The sequence below is a fragment of the Gavia stellata genome, chromosome 21 (assembly GCF_030936135.1).
Source record: "Gavia stellata isolate bGavSte3 chromosome 21, bGavSte3.hap2, whole genome shotgun sequence".
Taxonomy (NCBI): domain Eukaryota; kingdom Metazoa; phylum Chordata; class Aves; order Gaviiformes; family Gaviidae; genus Gavia; species Gavia stellata.
The window spans coordinates 1,611,091-1,634,622 of NC_082614.1; the positions used below are offsets into that span (position 1 = coordinate 1,611,091).

Sequence of the window (23,532 nt, forward strand, 5' to 3'; positions counted from 1 at the left end):
CTTTATTAAAGTTAGGTTTTAAATGTGGTGTATTTCAACACAATTTATATCATACAACTGTCCAAGCCCCTTGGCACGTGGTGGGTTGCTGTTTTAGAAATAAGCTGATAACACAGTCATAGCAACACTACTTGCAGAGTCAGAAAAAAAAACATCCAGCACCAGCAGAAAATGTGTATAGATTACTTTATCTCTGTTCAATACAGATAAAACCCCTTCTTTGAAAAAAAAATCTATGCTCCGGAAACAGTAGATAGGATGAAGTTAAGCACAATCTAGTGTATCATGAGACTTGTTGCTTGCTGGTGTTGATACCTCAGAGAGTTCATCTTGAAATAGTGCCATTAAACATTGATGACATATCGGCAAAGGACAGTCCAGCCACAGAGGAGGAAATTTAGCCCGTGAGGGGGGTGGTGTGAGAGAGAGACAGAGAGAAAGGAGCACACAGACACCATTCACATGGAATCATAAATCCTCAACTGTACAACATCAAACAAGTGCTGTTGGTCAACATTGTTATGACAATTACGGTGCTTGCTGTCTCTTCGAAATCCATAGTTTGTATTAGACAAATAAACATGCAGAAATACATGCGGTATATGGAAAAGTTAAATATTGGAGGAGAATAAAGGTCTTTACTAGTCAGATGACAATGCAAACTCACACCTTCCAAAATGTATTGTGTGTCAGAATGAACATTATTTTCTGACTTCCAGAAGCAGCTTCTCTGGTTCACTGACCTTCCTTTTCTTCTTGGGTCCTATTACCTCTTCCTGGCTAAATGCAAGGTTCAGGCAGTTTATCTGTAAGAACCATCAGAAACAGTGATCATTCTCACGGTACGGGCTCCTGCTAGATGAGTCAAGAAATACAACTTCCAAAACTACAATGTGTTTTCCTGGATCCTTTTGGGTTTGTTCAGTGTGATCCTGTTCTCCAGAAAAGCAATTAGGCAAAGAATCAAAATTGGAATACTGGATGGAATTGGGACTGTAAGATTTGTGAAAGCAACGGGTTCAGCTTCAGGGACAGAGAATGGTTTTGGTGGCACGAGGAACAATACCCATCTCCCCACCGCCGACAGAAAATACCAGAAGCAAGGAGACCTTTGAGAAATATAATAGCTTATAGGGCATAGCCTTTTTCGCCAACATCAGATAATCATAAAAGTATGTAAAAAAAGGGGGACACGTGTCAAATGTGTTGTCACTGGAAACAGCCTTTCAGGAGGAGACATACAGTACCTCTATTTGTACATCAGGGAAATTCAACACAAGTAAGTTGGTCGATCTCGGACTTCAAAGACTACCTGTGAGTCTGCGAATTAAATAACTAAACAAAGCAAGCTTTTTTCCAAAAGAGGCTTAACTTCCCTCTAGAAAGACACAAACCTCCCTCAAAAATATTCAGGGGCCTACAGAAGGTTAAAAAACACTGATAAATATATGTTAGAATATAAATGGGTCAATGGTACAGGCAATTCAGACAGACCACAGAGAGACGGACAGCCAGAACCACAGCTGAAGTGTTGGCTGTGCCAAGTGACAAACTCACTTATTCTCATTATCACATAACATATTTGCATTTTTACAATAATAATCTGGAGCTGCAGAGAGTAACGTGTGTTGTTGCCCACCCAGAAGGGACAAAGCGCACAGTCTGGCAATGTAACCTCTCTTGCTCTCACTGGAACTGGGCTGAAGGGACACACCACAGCACAACGCTTCAACTTTGCCTCCAAAAGAAAGTTCATTTGGATGAAAGTAAGGTGAATGAAGAGGGAAAAGAGTGTTAACTGAGTTCCTGCTCCAAAACAGGAGTACTTTACTCCAGTTTCACCATAAAACATGAGGAGTCCCGTAACTGAAGCAGGATAAACACAAGGAGTTAATAAAGAGCTATTCCAGAATGCATCCTGGACACAAGCACAAGGTCTCCAGATTACAAAATGTGGTCATTATAGAATTCCCCACTCACGTCATCAAGGCTTTCTTTCTATCTGACCTTGGTATGAGGCTTCGGTAATCTCTACATAGCAATGGTCTTTCTAATGTGTGAAATAACTCTGATTATGGATTAACAGCAAAACAGTTTGAAACAACCTCACTTTGCCTCTCTATCGTGTTTCAAATTGTTTTTCCTCCCCTCTTTCCTCCTCTTCATTATGAGCAACACAATATTGCTTAATGCAGAAAGTACAATTTCCTTTCCATAAAAACAGAGAAAACAAGAATCTGCCTAAGTGGGACGGGCAGGTTCTCCTTCATCCTGCACACTCGGGCTGACAAAACTTCCAACACTGCCCAAGGCGTATTTGCTTGAGGAAAGAGTGATGAGTGGATCTCTGTGTTACAGCTCCTGACCTGATATCCAGCTGCTCAAACTGGCATTTTAAGCAGTTATTTACTTTCCTCTCCCTGGCATCGTTTTAACCTGTCTGCTTCCTTTTTTGAAGTAAGGAAGGGGCCCAGAGGGGGGAAATGCTGCATCCAAAAACTCTACAGTGCTAACACAGCTGCGGAGTTTGCACCCCGTCCTGCTGGCCACACAATAAAGCAAAGCGATGATCCCCAGTCACCTGAATAAGGCAGCTCTCCTTCTATTTTAGCCTAAACCACATAAAGAGAGCATCAGCTAGAGTCGGTGCTTTTAGTTCCTCTATTGAGGAACGGATCTTCTGCAGCACAGGCAACTACTCAGTAAGTTTTTACCCCTTTGCTATTCCTCCTAAATTTTCTGCATGGATGGGATACTTTTGAGGCAGGAGAAAGCCACAATGAGCAGCTGCTCACGCAGAGTCCGCTGCAACTCTCCGGCAGCTTTCCTCCCCTTCACCACAGGCAGCATGACCACCTAACAGGAACCTGAGATGAGAAGAGTAAAAACATCTAGGCAAGCCATCAAGTGCTCTAGACAAGCACTATTCATCTGTTGAATGAATGTCAACTGTGTGAGGTATTTCACCAAAGCCAACATGTCCTGTCCTGCCCCTGCCCAGCTACAAGTTCACGTAGGCACTCAGAGCCAGGAACAGACCCCAAGTCCAACTTCCAGGTCCCATCCTTAACCAAACACTCAAGCTTCTTCCCCAGGAATATTGCTCTAAATGGGATTAAGTCAGATCCTACGTACATTTATTTGACTTTAACCAGAAAGTAAACCTCTTAAACGGTGTGGTGAAAGGCAGGAAATCCCTCCCATTGACTAAACATACAATCAAAGCCTCCAGAAGTTGATTAATTCTAATTTTTCCCATGTGCTGGGATGCTTGACTTAGAATAACTGATGGGAGAGCTTGCATCATGTGAATGTTGGCTTTTTGTCTTACACAACCACTACAGGGCCTCGGCTCGCTGATGAGCCAGGTGCTATAAAAGCACAGAGTACAAGGCCCAGGCCCTCGCACGCTTACCCTGCAAAGGGACCATGCTGACAACAGGGCAGGTGGGACAAGTCCGGATCAAGCAGCAAAGACAGGAACAGACCCGTGACCTCCTGACTCTGAGTCCAAGGCATAGTTCTGGGTCTAGGCCACGCCATGAACACACAGTGAGTTTGAATCTCCTGTTTTACAATACTGCACTACGTGTAAAAAAGTAATATGTTGCCGCAGAATTTTTCTGTAAAAATACAGCTAACTTGTGAATCATACAAGTGTTACTAATTTCTGGCATAAAACTAACAGGACAGCTGCACATTGTCTGGAGAAGATATCAGGCTAAAAATAGATTAGACTTAGATTAAAGCCTTCCCAAGGCAGAATGGTGGATGAAACAGAATGAGCAGACCACAGCTACACTGCTATTCTTAGATAGACAAAACCAGGACCTAGTTTTGTGCTCTGCAATTTTCAATCCCCAGTGTCCCCACATATTCCGGCCAAAAATTCCCAGCATAAATCGAAGCAAATTTACAGCTCTTCTGACATGTGTTTTGCTTCCCAAGACATCCTATGTAGAAAAGCTAAAATTGCACAAGAGCATTCGACTGTGTCCCTCTTTGTCCCTGGCCTGCCCCATGCTGAGGTTTGGCACTTGGCAAATTTTATGCCCTCAGAAGAGTTCCCTTTGTCAGGGACACGGAGTGTTTAGTTTGGTACCTTGTAACTATCCTGACAAATTCAGACACACATTAATGTCAAAAGAAGTCCAGTTCCATCAAGCGAGCCAGAAGAATAAGGACTGAGATCCAAGACTTAACTGCTGAAATAAGGCAAAATGATCCTCAGGTGTCAGGGGAATAAACAGTATCTGAAGGGGACGTCTATCATCATCAGGAAACTTTAATCAGAGAGAGCCAGTGCCTGATGTATCCTGTGATTTCAGCTGCAGCTAACATTGACTCGATAGCACAGCAAATGCTTGCCACTTTCAAAAAATCAAGCCAGTGACTCTTTAAATTGATCCCCTAAGACCTGAGGCATCCCTGGTGAACAGCCATTTCTCTCTGGTTGAAGGCAATAATTCCCACCTACTCACTGAGCGTTGGCTGCTCCATGCTCTCCAAGCACAGCAAAATCAATGTTCACAAGGCACGTCATGGTGTCCAGTGAAAGGACAAGAGGAAATGGACACAAACTGAAATACAGGAAATTCCATTTAAAGATAAGGACACACTTTTTTTTTTTACTGTGAGGGCAATCAAATACTGGCACAAGTCATCCGGAGAGGTTGAGTCTCCATCCTTGGAGATATTCAACACCTGACTGGACAAGGTCCTGAGAAACCTGCTCCACTTCATCCTGCTTTGAGCAGGGAGGTTGGACATGATGATCTCCGGTTGTCCCTTCTGACCTCAGTGATTCTGTGAAAGCTGCACAGTGCTTAAACGCTCAACGTAGGGCTCAGCACTGGTCTCGTATCAGTTTCCAGTAAAGAAATTACACTGACATCAGAGGAATTAATCCTGATTTTCATCTGTACAAGGGGAGGAGAATCATGCTGGTTAGCATGAAAGCCAATTTACGCAGGTGGAAGAATGAAAGACACTCAGTGTGGTGCTTCTGTGGAAACTTGCCACATTTTTGTCCTCAGGAAGCCATGCCAACGCATCACTGACAACCACTAGTCCTCTTCCTTTTCCATAGCTCACTGTTAAAAACTCTGACATTCAACGCAATCTCTTTTTCACAAACTGGAAGTCTCACAGGCCTACTCTGTACCTCAGGTATCTTGTAGCGTTTAAAGGACTAATGAACAGATTTTTCCACAGTTAAAAAAATAAAATTTCTTCAAAAATAACTGATGAAAAAAAAAAGTATCAATCCCTCTCCTTATGAGCTCTTCCAGGGCCCTCAATCACACTGTATGCTGCTGTGCTGACCATTCTGACTGCAGGATCGCTATCCAATACACCTCCCGAAACTGGAAGCCTTCCTCCTGTAAGATCACAGTGTTGTAACTGAGGAGGTGAAAAGCAATGGACACTCCTTCTGCCCACTAAGCTGCTACCCAGCTTAGTCCCTCATAGGATATTATATCTGTCCAACCTTAATTCATGCAGATTTCTCTAGAGGGTCTGGTTGCTAGCATGTACGTTATGAACATATGTAAAGGCAGCCAGCGCGGAAGCTCCATGTCTTCCCGCAGATGTCCCTGGGGTAGCTGTCAGGGAATCTGAGGGCACAAGGGTTGAATCTCCCCGGATCTGCAGGGTGATGGGCCTCACCTCTGAATGAAGAGATCACTAGGAAACTGTTTCCTGCACACTAGACAGGGATAACTCATGCAAGGGATGAATGGCCCCAAGATACAGCTAAGGATCTGACGTGAACTGAGAGAAGCCAGGAATTTCCTGACCTCCCTGTCTCACTCCTCCCAAAATGGCCTGAGCTCACAGGAAGGAGAGAGGCAAGCTCATCTCTGAATCTTTCTCTCTTCATTGTTTGGATCTGTGTAGCCTCAGCTGGTTTGGAGGAGAAAACGTTCTGGGAACTTCTCATCAGATACAGCTCTCTTGATAGACAGTTAGAGATAAACCTTTCTTTTTTTTTCTTTTCTGCAAAAGTTCAAGATAATGACATTGCCACAGAAAAATGCTTTCCTATTGCTCTGCAAATGGCAGGCTTCACCCTTCAACTGCCTTCTGTCATGGCAATTTTAAAAGTGGTTTGCCTGGGAAAAATCAGACAACGAAGGTCTTGATCTCCAAGCTGTTATTCTGCAATTGAATCCACTTGTGCTGACCTTCACTTTCAGACAGAAGCTGCGTACATCACGGAAGCTCAGCAAAGGCACACGAATCGCCTTCAGGATGACCATGGCCCTGGGCACCAACAGGACACCGATCACTGGCAAACACAGCAGATATCACTCATCCATGTGTCATCCATGAAAGACTGTCTTCACACCGGCTTCCATCGCTGACACAGCCCCTTAGAGAAAGAGGACGTGGCCAGGTAGCCAAGTCTTCTGCATGGGAGCAGCAGCTGGAGGCCAGACAGGCTATCCTCTGAGGTCTAAACCAGCACTGATTTACAGCATTTAGGTATGAATCTCTCCCTAGCCACCCAACTTTCAGACAGCTCCAGTTAAGAGAGCTAATCCACATGGTAGGAGTATGCCTACAGCAGGCAGTGAATCGCACTGCAGAGACCCCTGAGCTATCATTGATCCAAACTGATTATGTCCACACAAGGCCAACTGTCAACACGCTCCCTCACGTCCCACAAGCACAGCCAGTCTAGCAGCATAAGCAGTGTCTGGCGCTAGCTAATGAAGCCAGAAACTTGGGAGGCAGAACTGACTTGTGCTGTGCTGATACAGCCACACCATTTCCAGCTCTGGCGCAGGCTCAGTCAGGGGCGATTCAGGGCTCTCTGCACGGCTGCTTCACTGTGCAGTGAGACTGTGCTCTAAGGACCACCCCAGAACTTCAGCCCACAGCTTCCTGATGGGAGATAAAAGCCTGCAGAGGCGTCTACATGGTCAGATTTTACTCATCTAGTTGTTTCATTCCAAGCTCATTCCACTGCAACATGTTTGCTTACATGGAGACAAAGCTTACCAAAATCAATTTGCAGGACAAGAACGTTAAAGGGTTCACAAAAGGAAAAATGAGTATGCTGAAGAATTCAAGAAGTTATCTTAAGTTCAGTGCAGGACCCCACTCTCAGCAGCAGATTTCTATAAGCTAAATCAATGGGCACCAATTCCCTATTTTACCCAACTCTTACCAACTCCTAGAACGCCAGTGGAAAGTAGCAAGATGCATAAAGACAGTACACTGGGCCAAATCCTTGGCTGATGCAATCAGAAAAACTCTCCTGAAGTCAGCAGAGGTAGGCTAATTTACATGCTGGTGTCTAACTCCGGATGATTAAGTACAGAGATGCTTTGCTGGGAAAGGGCAATCTCTCATTTGATCCTAAGCATCATCAATCATGAGATTGCAGATAACAAGCCAGTTGAGCACATGTAAATTTTTCTCCAATCTGAAAAGCCCTCTGTCAGAGACTCTCCGTGGCTATTACTAAAGGCCAGTTTCAGTTCTAACTGGACAGGAATAGCTGCTTCTCTTTTGGCAGATCTGCATCCTTTGCCTCTCCCATGTCGATCAGATAAAAATAAGCCTTTAATACTTTCATTCCTCGTTTTCCTGAAGAGCTATAGTCAGGAAGATAATGACCAATAAACTCAGTTCCAACAGCACAGTTTTTATTTTTGATAACCAAGGAATCAGAAAGAATAAAGCAGTTCACTTCAGATGAAGAACAGTAATGGGCTTGTCCACATTTCCAAAAGGAACTTGTGACTGTGGGTACCACATTTTTAAACTCAGCACTTCTTGAATATCAAATCCTTGTACAGATATCAAATTCTGGGACACTCCAAACTGTTTTAGTTAGGTCTGAAAATCTTGGGCTGAATGTTTAACTATACAGAGAGCACCTTTAAACCCAAGTCCCTGAGGTGCTGCTCCACAGAAGCTGAACAGCTAACACTGCGCTGATGCCAGAAAGGCAGGTCTCCCTCCCCGTCCCTCTTTGCCTGTTCCTCGCAGTCCAGTCTTGCCCGCTCCCTTACGGTAGTGCTGGTACGTGAGCGACCATTCTGTGAGCTAGTTCAAGGGGATCTTCTTCTGGTGGAAACCTAACACTCAAAGTCACGCACTAGCGCTGAAAGTCCAAGGGCTTGTGTCTGCCCAAAAAAAAGCAGACCTGCATGGCCCAGGCTAGGTTGTTCCCCAAGGCCCCTTGCACACCAAGCTAATTAAACTCTGAAATCCAGGAGAAAACAAGTCACTTTGGAGACCTTATAGCTCCTTAAAGCAGAGAGCTTCTCTGAACACACCTGACAGTCGGAAAACTAGCTATTACTTGATTGTGCTGTAGCCTGGACAGCAACAAGGTGTTCACATTCACACCCCAACTGGACTACTTCTACCCATCTTACCTATACTCGACCCTGTTAGATAATACCTAACTCAGACTTCCCATCCACCCAAGTTTGTCCTCATTTTTTAAGGCAAACTTCACTCACCAGTTTGGCTTCCTGATTCAAGCGGAATAGACAATGGTCATTTGTTTTAACCACTTCCCTCAGAGAAGAAGGGAAAGTCCCTCTCATATGGAAAATAGTGTCAAATTTTTATGAGCACGGGCTTTACAATGATGATCTGCACTTTTTAACTAATGACTTGACTTTGGTTTTCCCTAAACTGACTGAAATATTAGCCAACAACTAAGTTATGATGGTTTAAAAAATAGTATCAAAGAATACATTAAAAAAACCCTCTGCCATGCAGAATCTACCAGGCAGAGAGCTTGGGATTTTTTATTTTTTTTTAAGTCTTTGGACGCATACAATGGATAAAGTGACTCTTCTCTTTTTCAGCAACTAATGCTGTTTCCACCACCTTCAGACACTCTCACTATTGCTACCGTATTTTAATGAAATTCACAGGCTGCAAGAGAGAGGTGTCTGGTGCTCTGCTTACAATCGTGACAGACCCGAAAGAATGTCAGAGCATGAATCAGTAGGACAACTATGAGTTACAAACAAAAAGGGCTCCTGTTTTCACACAGACGACAGAATAAACAATGATCAGAAGGAAACTGGAGGATGTGACACAAAAAAAAATGTGGTTAAAGTTTGAAAAATACCAGCCTAGGCACAGAAGTTCATTTCTAAGATCCAGAGTCAAGGCAAATACTTCACAGATGCCTTTTGAATGACACGTTAAGTTGTAGTCTCCAGTTGCTGTCTGGGTTAGACACCCCGGGATTCTTTTCAACAGAGGCGGGGAAAATTTTAGTAGCAATTTCCTACTCCCATTAACTTATCCTGTAAAGATTCAGCTTCTGAACATTCAAGCTCACAGGGTTTTCAACTAATTTGAATGGGAGGAGGATCAAGTGGCAAGTCTGGTGGTATTCAGAGATTTGCCCTGTCACTGAAAAAACCTCTGCACAAGCCCATGAATTCGAGCTCTGACTCTGACTCAGGGTTTGGCCTGGGCAGCCTTCAGGATGGAATTAATTTCACATAACTTTACTTATCTAAAATTACATGTCTGGTCTACCCTAGTTCTTTGGGTTGCCCCAACAACCACTGAAAAAGAGATCAGCACCTCCAGGGGATAGTTCTTCCTATCCAAGAGAGGTAGCCAAAAAGGGAGAGGATGCAGAAAGTACCTGTGACTCACATGTAAAGATAGTCTGGAAGCAAGAAAGGAGAGGTGAAGACCGTGTTAGGCAACAGACAAACACACCCTTCAAACCTAACACAGGGTGGCGATTTCAGAACCTTATTCCAAAAACACACACAGGCAAACCAGCCTGGTTGAGACACTGATACGGTTCGTGTGCCTGTGTAATTCACAAGTGCCAAATCCAGAGAATGGTACAAAATTCTTGTACTGGAGGTATGAAACAAGCTGACCATGGGAAGTTTTTTCTTTCATGCTTTAATCCTTATGCCCTAATACTTTGTAGCCTCTATGTATTTTGATACTGCACCGTAAATCCACTAATGTTAGTTGAATCTTGTGCCATCCTAGATGACATAATGTTCCGTGGCAATGAATTCCACCTTGCCTGGCGTATCTTAGAGCCACTAAAATTTGCTCACCTGCTGAGATGCCCTTGAGCGAGGCATCCTGCCCGTCTCCTTTATTTCCATCTTCTTCTTTCCACCTTCAATCCAAACATCAAATCAAAATTAGCTCCTAAGTTAAAACCCTACATTTAATTGAAAAATAAAATCCAGAAGCCTGACTAAACCACTGCAGCAAAATCCCATGCCTGATCTGAAATCGTGTAACCTTTGCTCTCAGGCCCTGCCAAGGCTGGCAGTTTATTCCTAGAAACAGATTTCGGAATAAAGTGTCATCTGAACGTGCAACACATCAACTTGCCAGCAGCTCCTATCAATGAAACTTAAACCCCATTTTAACCTGTTTTCCTAAGAAAACAAAGCTTATGCCTGCATGTGCTCTATCCAAGCGGATGTGTGTATGGGGAAGGAGGGGAGCTGTCCCCTTACTATAGACCTTATTAGACAGTATCAGTAAAATTTGATGGGTGGTCCCAAAGCACCTCAGTTTCATGAAAATAGGTAACTGGTTAGAAGAGGAAGATCCTGTTAATATCCCCACAGTGGAAAAGGTGGCAGTATGAATTCACCCCTTATTAGTCATGGGAGAATCTGCAGAGGAAACCTGAAAAGGTGACTTCATAGGCAGAGAAGCTGCTTTATTCCCCTGCTTGGGGATCTCAGGAATGCTATTTACCATTTTGTCACTAGATGGTATTGTTCCACAGGCTATATCTGAGAGCTTCAAAGGTCAAATACAGCATGGTATATCAGAAGCTAGGTTGATTGAAGTGCAAGAAAAGGCTTTTTTTCATGTATTTTCATGTATGTTTTCACATATTTCCATGAAGTCATTAGCCAAATCAAACTGTAACAGCTAAAGGAGCTTTGGTGAAAACGTAGATAATGTAATTCTGTACTGACAAACTGTGCGTTTCTTCCATATCTGAAAAAAACTGCTGCGATAAAGAGGTGGAAAGATCTTGATAAAAAATTGAATGTTTCTGTTAACAAACCAAGCATATACAACAAGCCCTTTATCAATCTGATCTGACACAAAATTCAAACAGCCTGACAAACTCTGTCCATCCATTTCACAGTAAGTGAGAAAACCTAAATACTACGCTAGGATACCGCCATGAGCACAAGCACCTTCAGTTTTGAAACTGGGCATTTACCTGTATCCTGAAGGTAAAAAGAAGATGCTTCCGTTTCCCAGCCTGGATGGGTGTCACTTTTGTCCTCTCCACACCTGCTTGAATCTGCTCTGATAGGGAGAGGGTGATTCTGTAAAGCAAATGATGCTTTGTCTTAATAGCATAACCTAAGAAATATGACCAGGTGGTAAATCCATAAACCCCGCACTAATAGGGATGAGATTGTCACAGCTCCTCAGTGTCCACACCTTCCTTCTCCCAAGCCTATAGGTCTTTCAAGAGAGAAATTTTCTAAGAAAAAAAACAGAATTCTGACCTAACTGGCTTCCTGTCTTCATAAGTTAGTTATGTTGGGGTTTATTACCCGGCACTGACCACCTAAAATTAAATCATCACGTCTGAGCTACCAGTCCAGGTTGCCCCTCCTGTCATTTTGGAGAGGCACCACCAGAGGAACATTCATTCCAGCCTACCTTGGTGTCTAAGGAAATTATCTGAATTACCTGCTAAAGACGCCTCCTCCTCCACTAAGCGCAGAGGGGGCCTAGAGAAATTAGGCACAACACACAACTTTTAGATGGCTAAAGGTAAGTGGAAGGAATCCCACCTAACTACACAGTGGAACATCGCTTAGTTCTGAGAAACGCCAAGTGGAAATGCAAAACTCCTGCAATTTTCTCCATTTTGTGCACAACTGTGTGTAAGTGTGCATGCGTGTGTGAGCACACACATGTGTTGTGCATGTGTGCACACGCATGCGTTGTGTCTCTTTGTACAATCACTGCCCTCTTCTGGGAGAACATACTAGACTCAGTGAGTGAGTGGATATGCTGGAATGAAGTTCACTTTATGTCTATGGACCTCCAGCCTCAGTGCTCAATCTGCTGTAGTGTTGCTGCCCTACACAAGCTGAAACCCTTATTAAAACAGGATTCTGAGAAAATGTTTTTTTAAGGAGAGTTTTGCTAGATAAATGCCATTCCTCCAGCAAGAACCGAACAGAGCTGTTTCTATACCTTTGTGCTCCCCTCCTCTTCCTCTTCCTCACAGTCTAACCCTTGATGGGAGATCTCAGTAGGGCCATTCTTCTGGATCAGGTTGCTTTCCGCTGTCCCCATTCTCTTCTTTTCAGTTGTCACTCTCACTTTCATGAGGTGGAACGCAGTGGAGACTGACCCTACTCTCAGGTTGACAGGATCACCATCAAACAACAGGTCACCAGGGCCGCCATCTTCCTTAAAGCCTGGGGGCTGGTAATCTTTGGGAGTTACTACACAGGGAGAAAGAGCCCACTGACATCAGAGAAATCAAGTTCCATCTTTCCTTAATCTGATTTATAAAGAACAAGTGTATATCAGCCTCAAGTAACAACGTCAACTACTAAAAATATTTGGGTTTTTTTTTTTCAGGAAGAAGGGAGAGAATGCAAAGGAAAAAAAGCTGAGCAAATGTTATCAGGGAGCTTAAAGAAATAATGCCTTTAGGATGCTGAGATACCACTAATGTGCTCAACTTCCTGGAGCAGAACCTGACAAACGCAGGATGCCAGTTCCTTAAAAAAACAAACACAAAAACTGTGAAGGAGAAGGATGTTTCCTTTTCCCACTGCATGGCTGTACTTCTTACATGGATGTTCAACCCTCTCTTAAAAAACATCTGCCATCTCTGTGTGTCAGAAGGCTTTACTGTGTTTTACACCATTCCTCACTGTTATCAGTTAACAGCTTCTACCATTTCACCTTTCTGTGCTTTACTGACTTTACTGGGGCTCACAATTAGCATAGAAACTGATGGAAAGGGAATTTCTCCCCACAGCACACACTGTTCTCCACCTACCATCATTGTAGTAGAGGAGTTTCATGGTCAGGGTAATGTCATTGGGAAGTGGCCCGAGGTTTTGCATTAGCAGGTACAGTTTACGGATCAGGAGCCTGCTGGCCTGTTTAACGTCCTCGCTGCACACCCCATTCACAAAGTTCATTTGGTTGCTACAATCGGAAGAAGAATAACAGATTTGTTTTCCTCAGTCATGAATATTCACGATCTAATTACAAATACAGTGCACCCACTGACTTGTCCGAAACCACCAGCAACAAAGCTACAATGCCTTTATGTAATTTCCAGATAAACAGGGAAGTGAAACAGACTCCAGGGATGGGGTGGCATCAGCAAAACAACAGCTCTAAACTAAGAGGCATGGCATTTGCATTTGAACAGACTTTGTAGCTGGGGCAATGGACCCCATTATACAAATGCCATGACTCACTTGTTTGAACATGATTAAATTGGATCAAAGGACCATAAAACAAGTGCCTTTCACCTAAGCAATTTCAGGAATGAGAAGAATGAGGTGAGAATCCCATATAAAGCCGATTCATCACAGGGGCTATTTTCAAATCTATTTTGCAGTTTGAAGAGAAGTGAAATGCATGTTCTCACTTCAATTCCATGTAAGAAAAACTAGCTCAGAAGCACATTTTTCAAAAGTGACTAAGGGGCATTCCTCTCACCTCCTTCACCCATCCAAATGTCAGCTGGCTAGTCTAAGCAAACAGTCTAGACTGAGACAAACATCTAACAGAAGTGGGATGAATTGCCCTCTGGAGGAGTTTGTTCCTCTTGACTACAGAGGTAGAAGAGATGAGCAGCTTAGATCAGCCAGCCAGCTTTAGATGGCTGAAGATGGGCTAGATGAATCACTACATGACTTAGGAATCTAAATTTCCCTAGCTTTTAATGAGAAGAGGCCTTAAAAAAATGTAGCTCCTCTGTTAACAAAATTATATCTTTGGAAGACCACTGGCAGGTGGATGACACTACATACAGGCTGGATCGTCTCTAACACAATCATCCCAAATTGCTTCAAAGGCAGTAAGGAACCTAAGAGAGCAGAGAGAATGCCAGGGCTGAATTTGACCCACTAAACCACTGGAAAGAACAGCTTCATTAAGACCCATTTCCCCTTCCAGTTGAAGCTTCTTGGCTTGTCATGAAAAGCTAGTGGCTGTTGCACAGCTTGAATTCCCAGGGTACGTAGGGTATGGTTTGGTAGGCTCCAAACTGCCAACAGCAAACTCTGTGCTGAGCACACTGTGCTATTAGATTAAATCCTGTATGCTCAGAAACGTACATCAAGTGAGGGGACGAATGCTGGCAATGCCTAAGGTGGAGTAAAAAGCAGGCAGGCCTTCTCTTACACATCACTCTTTCCCTTCGCGGAATAGAAATGGTAAGGGGAAGGGAAGAGTATAAGCAAAAAAAGAAAGGAGACTTTCATAGGAATTAACAGGTCAAGTACTGGTTCAATACAGGAATAACACTGTGAATTTGATGCAGGAATGTGTCAAAAGGTAGAAGCTGAGGAACTGAACCTCTCTGAAGGACTGGGATCCATAGCAAGGAATTCCTCCAAAATCCATCTAAAATAAGGCAGAGACTATTTAGGAGAATGTTTCCCTTTACCTCTCAGATATGATGATGCAGACCCACAAAATACCTCTCACAGAATGATTACTCAGAGTTTGCCCATGACAATAAACCATGCAGGTGTATAAAAGCAGTTTTATCAGCTGAAAGAGCTGATAGCAAAGATGACACAATACTCTGATCAATGCCAGAACGTCAGTTTACTAACGACTGCAGGTACACGCATGATCCTGCGATAGCAGTGTCAGTCACTGAGGAAACACAACAGAGCCCAGGAATGCGATGCCACGGGCTTTGAGGCCTCACAGCAGTAATGAGATTTCGACGGAGCAGATATAAACACAACAGGAAGATTACTTAGCCTCTTCTTGGCCAGTACGATGGACACCAAAGGATGCCAAGTTCCCTTTGGGGACTGTTGTTATTTCTAGGAACTAATGACTGATCTGAGTAAAAAAAATCAAAGTACTCAAGAGCTATCTATTATCTTCCAGATTCCAAAGTTCTCCTCTTCCCCTCACTGTAGTGAGGACAACTGACAGCAGCTTCAAAGCAGAAACAGAGGGTACAGTCAACAGGACACTCCAGAGTCAGACATAGTTCAGATTTTCCCCAACAGAAAATCACTTTGCCACGTACTATAAATTATGTGGATGTGTTTAGGCACACTACAGGAGCGTTGCGGAGGAGTTGCCTGAGGAGCATACAAGACAGCAGAGCTCTCTTGCTGTACAGGCAGGTCCCAAGGCCCAAAGATCCATCTTTCATCAATGGCAACTGCAGAAGCAAACTAAAAACAGGTTAATTATTTTTCTTTGCTTTGGTTATAGCCAACGGCCTTTGCTAGTACTTATTTTAAACTACACGGGATTATGGCCTTCTAAACACAGCTCTAAAATATCTAACAGACAGAGCGAGCCAAAAAGATGCAAAAAGCTGCTGCTTCCTGCCACACATTTTGCAGCATCAACTCAGGCATCATAAGTGAAAGTTCTCTCAGGTCACCCACGCAAGACTGCTCAAGCAGAATACATGTATGCAAATGCCCAAGGAAAAGAAATCCTGGGTGCAGGATCATGGTGAAAGGGATCAAAGCTGAAAAAGCTTCATTTGAAAGCACAAGGGTGTCTTGTGAAAGTGGAAGAACACTCATTATTAGTTGAGACAGTAGCAAGCTCAGCAACGGTGCCGGTTTCTGCATCGCTACCCTGATTAGGCACCATTTCTATAAATCGTCCTTAATTCAGCTCTGGTGCACTTTAAGTGCCTCACTGTGCTACGTAGCAGCATTTCTACTCATCAGCTCGGCAGTTCATATCCTGTAGGGTGAACATCCTCATCTCTGATGATATGTACAGCTGCTTAGCGACTCAGACATGCTCTAATCATAAAGTGCAGTTTCTTCTTAATGCTTCAAGAACACAGTTTTCGCAGTGTAATTCTGAGAAATAAACCCAAACCATTACCTGATGATGTCCATCTGGGGCACCTCCTTTTTGTACTTGAATTTGAACTGATACAGTTCGGTCACTGTCTAGAGATGTAACAAGAGAGGGGAAAAGCAGAAACAGGTCTCTTTCAATAACAAGCGTAAAGATGTGTACTGAATTTAGCAGTGTCCTTTCACAACTTTATGCCAGAGCACAGCATTAATTTAATGACACGATGACAGCTTTAGCTCTATTACTGCTTGCACAGGCTTTGGCAAATTTTTTTAACAGCCACAGCTTACCTAGCACTGAAAGAATCACAAAAAAATTACAAACTTCCTGCTTCCTCCTTCCACTTCCTCTGTCAGCCTGACTCCCCAGCCTAAATCTCTAATGAGGCACTGGAGCCAGCCAACCATCACAGCGTACATACGTCCTCCTGTACTAAAAGGAAAAATGTGAGGCTCCAGAGATGATGCAGTGTCACAGAGAAGCCTGGCCCAGAGTTCTGTACGGAGGCAAGGGCCTGAAGGACTCTTCCTACTAGGAAATACAAACAATATTGCATGGGCAAAAGTTTTTGAATTTCACTGGTCTCAGAGCTTTGTGAGGGAGATAAAAAAAACAGACGATTTTCCATTTAAAAGGAAAGGATTTGCTATGATTTTAGAGAATAAAATAATTAAGAAGAACAGACTACTTCAGCACAAGAGAAAGGATCTATTGTAGTCCAATTCCATGCCTATTTTCCAGAGGCAATGAGGTCGATTAGTAGGAGCTGTGCTGAGCCCTTAACTCTAAGCCTTCCTTACAAATCCCAGCCTTGGTACGGACTAAACTCTTGCTCTCTCCCCAGATGCTGAGGTGTGACGCAGCAGAACCTTAATCAGGTGAGCAAAGATTCTGCAGCCATTCCCTGCAACTGCTCTGCAGAGACAGCATGGATGCAGCACCTCGCTTCTATATCACACTACCCAGTCTGCCTCCACCGCTAGATGTAGACAAAACAGAAACGCAACAGAGAACACTGGAAGGATAAGTACAGGCACTATGCAACACATACATCCCGGGTCTGAAGCAATTCACAGCTTCTGTCCTAAACCTCTCTGCTTGAAAACAACACTCTCTTTTCAACGCTGCTGTTAAAAAGATGGTTTGTAAAAGAATTATTTTGAATTTCCCATTTCTTCTCTTCAGGAAAGAAAAACAATATTGCCAACATGCCCATTAGTTGCCTGTTAACATCCCTGCCTGAGGCCCTAGATGGGCCCACAGCCTAGTGCCTGGTAGGAGCGTTTGATCATCATCCAGCTCACTGAGCTGTCATTCTTGAGTGAAGGCAGAAGAAGAGAAACAGGGTCACCGAGAAGCTATGTCAGGGTAGAATTTAAGCCTACAAGTCCACTCTGAATACAAATCTACTCACCCGTGCCTTCAGTTGCTTCAAAGATTAATTAAGACTCTTTCTTACCTCCGGTTCCTTGGGATTGGTGTAAATCTGTTGTAAGAAAGCACAGTGAGGGCATTCTCCTCTTGGATAACTTGAACCAGTGAAAAGTGACTAAACAATGATATTTTCATTTTACAGCAGAGATTGCGCTATCTTTAGTGTGGGATCAGAGAAAGGAATGGCTCAGAAACAGCCTTCCTCTATCAGCAGTCAATACTTACCACTTCAAAGACAGGTAGAAGACGCTCATCTGTGTAATTGTGGAGGAATGAGGTTAATTCCCATTCCAACCCTCACAGGCAACTATTGATGCCTGAGATTTAACTACTCAGATTATGCCCAGAATAGATGCATAGCGTAGCTCTTGGTGCTTTACAAAGGACCAGGGCAAAAGACTTGCTATGTAACCGCTAGTGTGTGGTTTCTTCAGTATCAGATTAGTAAGGAGGACTCTTCTGCAAGGGGAAATTGAGAAGACACAGCAGCTTCCAAGGGTTTAAAGGAAGCAATGATATGAAGCACAGGAAAGTGCTTCCCCAGGAGTTTAAGGATGCATGTAAGGCCTCAGAGTCAGAAGTCTGACATACCAAGCAAAATATTCCCACACAGCCTAGGAAGTTCATATTTATCATATTTAAGAAAGTTCACTGCTCTATTAAAAACCACATACATTTTGACTTCCCCTTAAAAAATGCACAAATGGGTTGACACAACCTTGACTCCGTATCTCTTTCAAGCAGGGTGAGGGAAGAAAAAAATCGCCTTGTATTCATTTACTTACTGCGAGGACAGCAACATGTAACTAAGGAGGGAAAAACAAAACACAAAATCAAAATCTAACCTTAGCGGGCAAGGAAAAGAAAGACCTATCGAAATCGAACTGCCTACATATAGTGGAGGAATGGATACATTCAACAAACTGTGAGTTAAAAACCCTTATGCAGATTCTCCATAGCACAGCATCAGCAACACCTAGTGGCCAGTTTGCTTGGCTTTACTTGCTGTTTCCCCAGAAAACAACTGCATGCTCAGACTTCTCTCTTGAGACTCTTCCTAAACAAATCTCCAAAGGCTATGCCGATTTAAAACTCTTTTACACAAGCACTCATAGCTGCCGAAGACTAATATTTGCTCTCTGCTATGAAACTCCCCGAAGGTATTTAATTTATGCTCTAGCAAGAAAATGTACGTGGGACTACTCTTGAAAACAACCCTAGAACATGCATTAAATGTCTCTGGTCTTTCCTTAATCCTTGTCAAATAGCAATTAATTTATGTCTCTCATAAACAGCAGAGGACTAAATACCTCCTAGAACTGTCAGCAAGCAATGAACTGAGTTCACAACATTTTGCATTATCTCATGCACGATGACGGTTGTACTGATGTGTAAGAGCCCATCTGATCATCAGGGCTGAAACTAACCCCGCTTCATCTGATCTAGATGAGAGCTGGTTTGATGAACAGTGCTGACAGAGATGACAACAGCTGGTGCTTTTTCCTGCGCAGAGCCATTTTTATGTGAGAATCAGCAAGGAATAGGATTACTTACTAGCTGATTTTGTCCTAGAACTAGTTATATACCTTATGTGATTAATTACTTTCCAAAAAACCGTAATAAATTCTGAACCCAAGAGAAAAGGCAGGAGGGTTAGAGAAGATGAGAAGAAGGGAAAAGACTAGGGGAAAGGTGATGAAGGAAAACAGAAGCACAAAATAACCTGTCTCAGGAAAACAGGCATGGAGATCAAGGTCTCAGTTCTGACTGGCAGTGTCTCTATCCAGACGTTAGAGAACACAAATGTAGAACACAGAAGTAAGGGAAATCCATTTCAGGCTGCAAATTAATTCACACACCATGTACAAGCAAGCCTAGAGAGCAACAGCAGTCAACATTTGGGCTCAAGGAATAAAACCGCAAATCTCACATGTATATTCTCGGGGCAGGGTCTTCCCCCTACCCCACAGCTGTGAAATGTGTGTTGTGTGTGTGCAAGATCACTACAAAAATATAAAGCAGGAATGGAAAGATAGTTCTGTCCATAGTTTATGAAGAAATAGGAAACTCCATTAAAAAACATGAAAAAAACTTACATACTGCCTCTCCAAAGCATCAAAACAACCTTGAATCCTGCCAGGGAAAAAACACGTTAATACTAACCAGCAATATTTATCTCCTGATCTGTAAACACACACTCATTAGATACAGTTTAAAGTGCGTATTTTTCTGGAATTAAGACAACAGAGCTAGCAACATTTTGGGCTTGTAAAGTCTTTTTCAGGTCAACCATCATAAAGGCACTGTCCTCCCTTCTGCATTTGTGTGTTGTTTATACTTCTAGGGCCATATCCCGTCAGCCTGGAGCCCACGTAAACCCTGACAAAGACAAGGATTCGAGGCTCAAGGCTGGCTCTGAGTGGTTCTCTGCTCAGTGCTCTATTTTGGCTCCCCAGCTTGATCTCCAATGGCTCTTTTCCCACTGGCAGTGTACAGAGCTTGGCTGAAACTTCAATCTGAACGCAGCCTGACATGTCTGGTCTTGTAAATTTTTTGTTATCTGACGCATAGTTTACAGCTATGGACTTTCTCAAAGTAGTAAATATTATTTGAGGTAGCAATGGTCAGATATTTACTCTTTGAGTCAAAGGATGTGCTGCTGGGTATCTCCTTAGCACATCAAAGTCACACTCTGCTTGTTGGGAACATGCCAACTCTGAAATGCATCCTGAAGAAAGTTGTAGGGTACTTAGATACACAATATCCAGGGAGATAAAATATTGTACATACTAAGAAACAAGGTACAAGAATCCCTATAAAAGTGAAACTAGAAAAGACTGAACAACAACAGAATCAATCTCATGATTTTCTTTACCCTCTCTCTGTACCTATGCTGCCTGCGTGTGTGCTGGGGCCTGACCATGACCTCACTACACTCAACACTTCAACAGACCTTGAACTCACATGATCTTGGGCAGCTAATTCTGTCTTGCTTACGCACAGGGCCAAGCACACAGGCTACAGCAGTGGGAGTCGCGCTGGCACAGTCGATAGTGCTACTGGGCACAATATTTTCAAATTCAGGAAGAAGAAGAATGCGAGGGGTAGATGTCTTGCTATTCAGCACAATCTTGTCTTAGTTTCGCTGTTACTCACTTACCACTTGACTATCTGCAATGATCCCAGACAGTTTTTATCTTCTCGGAGAATTTTTAGACAGAGGTCTGCAAAACCAGATTTAGCACATAGTTACAACCCTTATCACAGCTGTTGGGCAAACACTGAAACTAAGCCAGGCACCCTCCCTTTTTTGGATAAAATGCGTTATCTGGAGGTCCTTCCTGAGCGGAAATGTTGGTTTTCCACTGAGTCCCAGGTGGGCTGACACAAGCTTATTGCTGCATTTTCAAATGTCAAGACTTTCCTCAGATGCTCTGGGCTCTCCCAGAAACAGTGCTAGAGTTATGGCTTAATTTCGAAAGACCAGCAGCTTCCGTCCTCTCCTTCCTCCTCTTCTCCACTCCCCTCTATTCCACCATTCCCTAATGCCACCTTCATTTCTACATTCAGACTTCACCAACAGCCACGTGATGTAAATGACTGTGCTCAGAATAAACTATTTCTGTTAAGCTTTTCCAAACAGTTCTTTCTACCTCTGTTTTCAGGCATTCAGAATGGCAAGAGGAAACCCATCCTGCAAATGAAGAGGTGAATTAATAACACCTTAGGATTCAACCAAGGAGCCCTCAAAGGCATGAACAGGCCAAATGTTAACATTCTTGATCAAAAAGGCACTTGAAAGACCTGACATTTGATCAGATCAGTGGCTTTTTGGGGTTATGTGATCAAGAGCCAGTTTGGGATTTCCTGTGCCCTCAACCAAGTCCACAAAGTGCATGTGACCATGTTTCAGGACAACTAACTGCGTAAGTAAAAACATGGAAACAGAGTGGAGTGCATGGAGACATTTCACACCCTACTAACACATCTCAAATGAACATAAAGATGTTGATGAATCAAAGCATCACTAATTTTTGTGATCCTATGACAAGACTTTGGTTCTTAAAAGTTCTTTTTTCTTGAAGTTCTGATTCCCAAGCGCATGTGGTTATGTGAGGTAGTTTTCACAGAAAAAAAACCCAACGATAAAACAAACAAACAAATCTACTTTCAATCGCGCAAGGAAAGCTGAAAATGTGAACCTCAAGGGATCAAAAATCCAAAGGAAAATAAAACACACAAATCAGAGTTAATTTTTTAAAACTTGCTGATTTTTTAAGTCAATCTCCTGACTCTGAGACCTGATTCACAGGGCTGGCAACACTGAGGAACGATTATAAACCAAAAGAAACACTGAGAGAAAAGCCATGAGTTGCCAATAGCTCTAGGTTGTCTTCTATGCTCTCTATCTATCCGACGCAGAAGCCCTGTCTGCATCCAGACTTGAGAAGGCATGTGAGCTAACTGCCTAACGAACTGAACTCATACATGTATGAGCAGCTGGAAGCCAACGTGTAAAGCAGATTATAGCTAAAACATAGCAAATAGAAATAAGAATTCAGCACAAATTGAAAGCGTTACCATCTAAATAGCGAGTCCCATAAGAGCTCTCTGGGAACAGTCCTCTCATGTACGTTATACAGGATACAGAGATGGCCAGAAGTCTTTTCACCAGCACCACGGACTGCTGCTCGGTCGCAATTTTGTTGGGGAACAACACTGATTCCTGAAAAAGAAGGGGAACGCCAAAACTAGCACCATTTTAGTGTAACACGGGGATTATATTTAGAAACAACTCTCAGCAGGTGGGAAAAGAAGGTAACAGAAACATGATTTTAACATTTCTCTGGTCTTCATACCACACAGAGAAGATGAATGTCTAACATGGGTGGGATTAAATGTTTTAAGGATAGTTATCGTTAGATCTGGCATGATTTACTCAGAAGCAGTCTCCACTGGTCATTCCCTCTCCTTTTATCCCAGCTGAACGTTCCCACCCCCTCCACTGCACCAATGCTGGCACTTAACAGACAACCACCCCTAAAAAAAAAAGTGTGGAGTTTTCTGCCAGCTGAGCTTTGCCGAGTTAACTGTGGAGTCAAACAAGTGCTGGTGTGGCGTTCACTGCCGTACCAAAGTTCACTGCCTGCCACAGCTTTTTTTGAGATCTGACAGCAGACCGAACCTGTCAACGCTGTACGCAGACCCAGTTTTCAGAGTGATTTTAGTGCAGAGTTGTAAACAGTAGATGTCTAGATTGGAGCTAATGTAAATACTAAACACTCTGTGATTTTAACAACAACGATCTCAGCGGAAAGTATACTAAATTTAGTTCCTCTACTAGTTCGTTGCTTTTCTTCCTGCTAATAAAGCTCTGTGCACACCTAATGAGCCTAAACTTATTTAGTGAAATACAGGTCAAAACCCCATGCTGCATCTTCCTAGACTCACTAAATTGGAAATAATCCAACCAAGAACGGTGCAGACAACAGAAAGCGTTCCCACCTCACCAGGCACAGGTCCAAAACTGAGAGCTAAGATTGTCACTACCATCACATTTTAAGCTTTTTACCTTAGAGGACTTTTTCTTTTGCCTAGTCTGTAAAAGCTGATGAGTAGCCATCCTGCATTTCAAAGACCTGCCTTCCACTTGTAATTAAAACCTGAAAAAAAAAGAAGAAAAAAAACACATGAGACACCTGGAAAATACACAGTCATTGCTATTTCTCATCTTCCTTAAGCTAAGAATGAGATTCTTCAGCCTTACTCAGGTCTAAAAGCTAATTGCCAGTCAGAACAGCTAAAGCAAAGCAAACCAAGGATACTCTACGGCACTGTCTGAGAGTCTGAAGAGTGAGAAAGCTCCTTATTCACTGGTAAATGATCAATAGTATTTGAAATTCAGGGCCACAGCTGTCCCTGGTGTCACTTCAAAATGTATTCTTCATATTCCAAACCACAAATGTTAACTCCTACAACCATTAAAAAGTGTGAAGGGGGAATGTGAAAGAACTGGAAGTCTGCCAATAGCAGCCA

At 43.0% G+C, this 23,532-nt stretch overlaps 1 protein-coding gene across 1 annotated transcript; it reads right to left on the reverse strand.

Moving 5' to 3' along the window:
- Positions 1-701: 701 nt before the first annotated feature.
- HORMAD2 (HORMA domain containing 2) lies at positions 702-23,119 on the reverse strand. Its single transcript, XM_059827567.1, has 12 exons — positions 23,069-23,119; positions 22,060-22,222; positions 20,657-20,720; positions 19,593-19,629; positions 18,282-18,302; positions 17,522-17,548; positions 16,087-16,154; positions 13,031-13,182; positions 12,211-12,464; positions 11,216-11,324; positions 10,074-10,138; positions 702-806 (listed from the first exon to the last, which is right to left on the reverse strand). Exons 1-12 carry the CDS (start codon positions 23,117-23,119, stop codon positions 702-704), a joined length of 1,116 nt encoding a protein of 371 aa, XP_059683550.1.
- Positions 23,120-23,532: the final 413 nt, after the last annotated feature.

Bases quoted from the DNA above. Each gene is read 5' to 3' on its own strand.
- HORMAD2 (XM_059827567.1), bottom strand. From the start codon at position 23,119: ATGGCTACTCATCAGCTTTTACAGACTAGGCAAAAGAAAAAGTCCTCT. The intron at 19,630-20,656 runs GTAAGTGAGTAA...TTTCCCTGGCAG, and splicing joins TCATTGCAGATAGTCAAGTG to GATTCAAGGTTGTTTTGATG. The intron at 11,325-12,210 runs GTATAGAAACAG...TTTGCTTTACAG, and splicing joins AAGAGGAGGGGAGCACAAAG to AATCACCCTCTCCCTATCAG.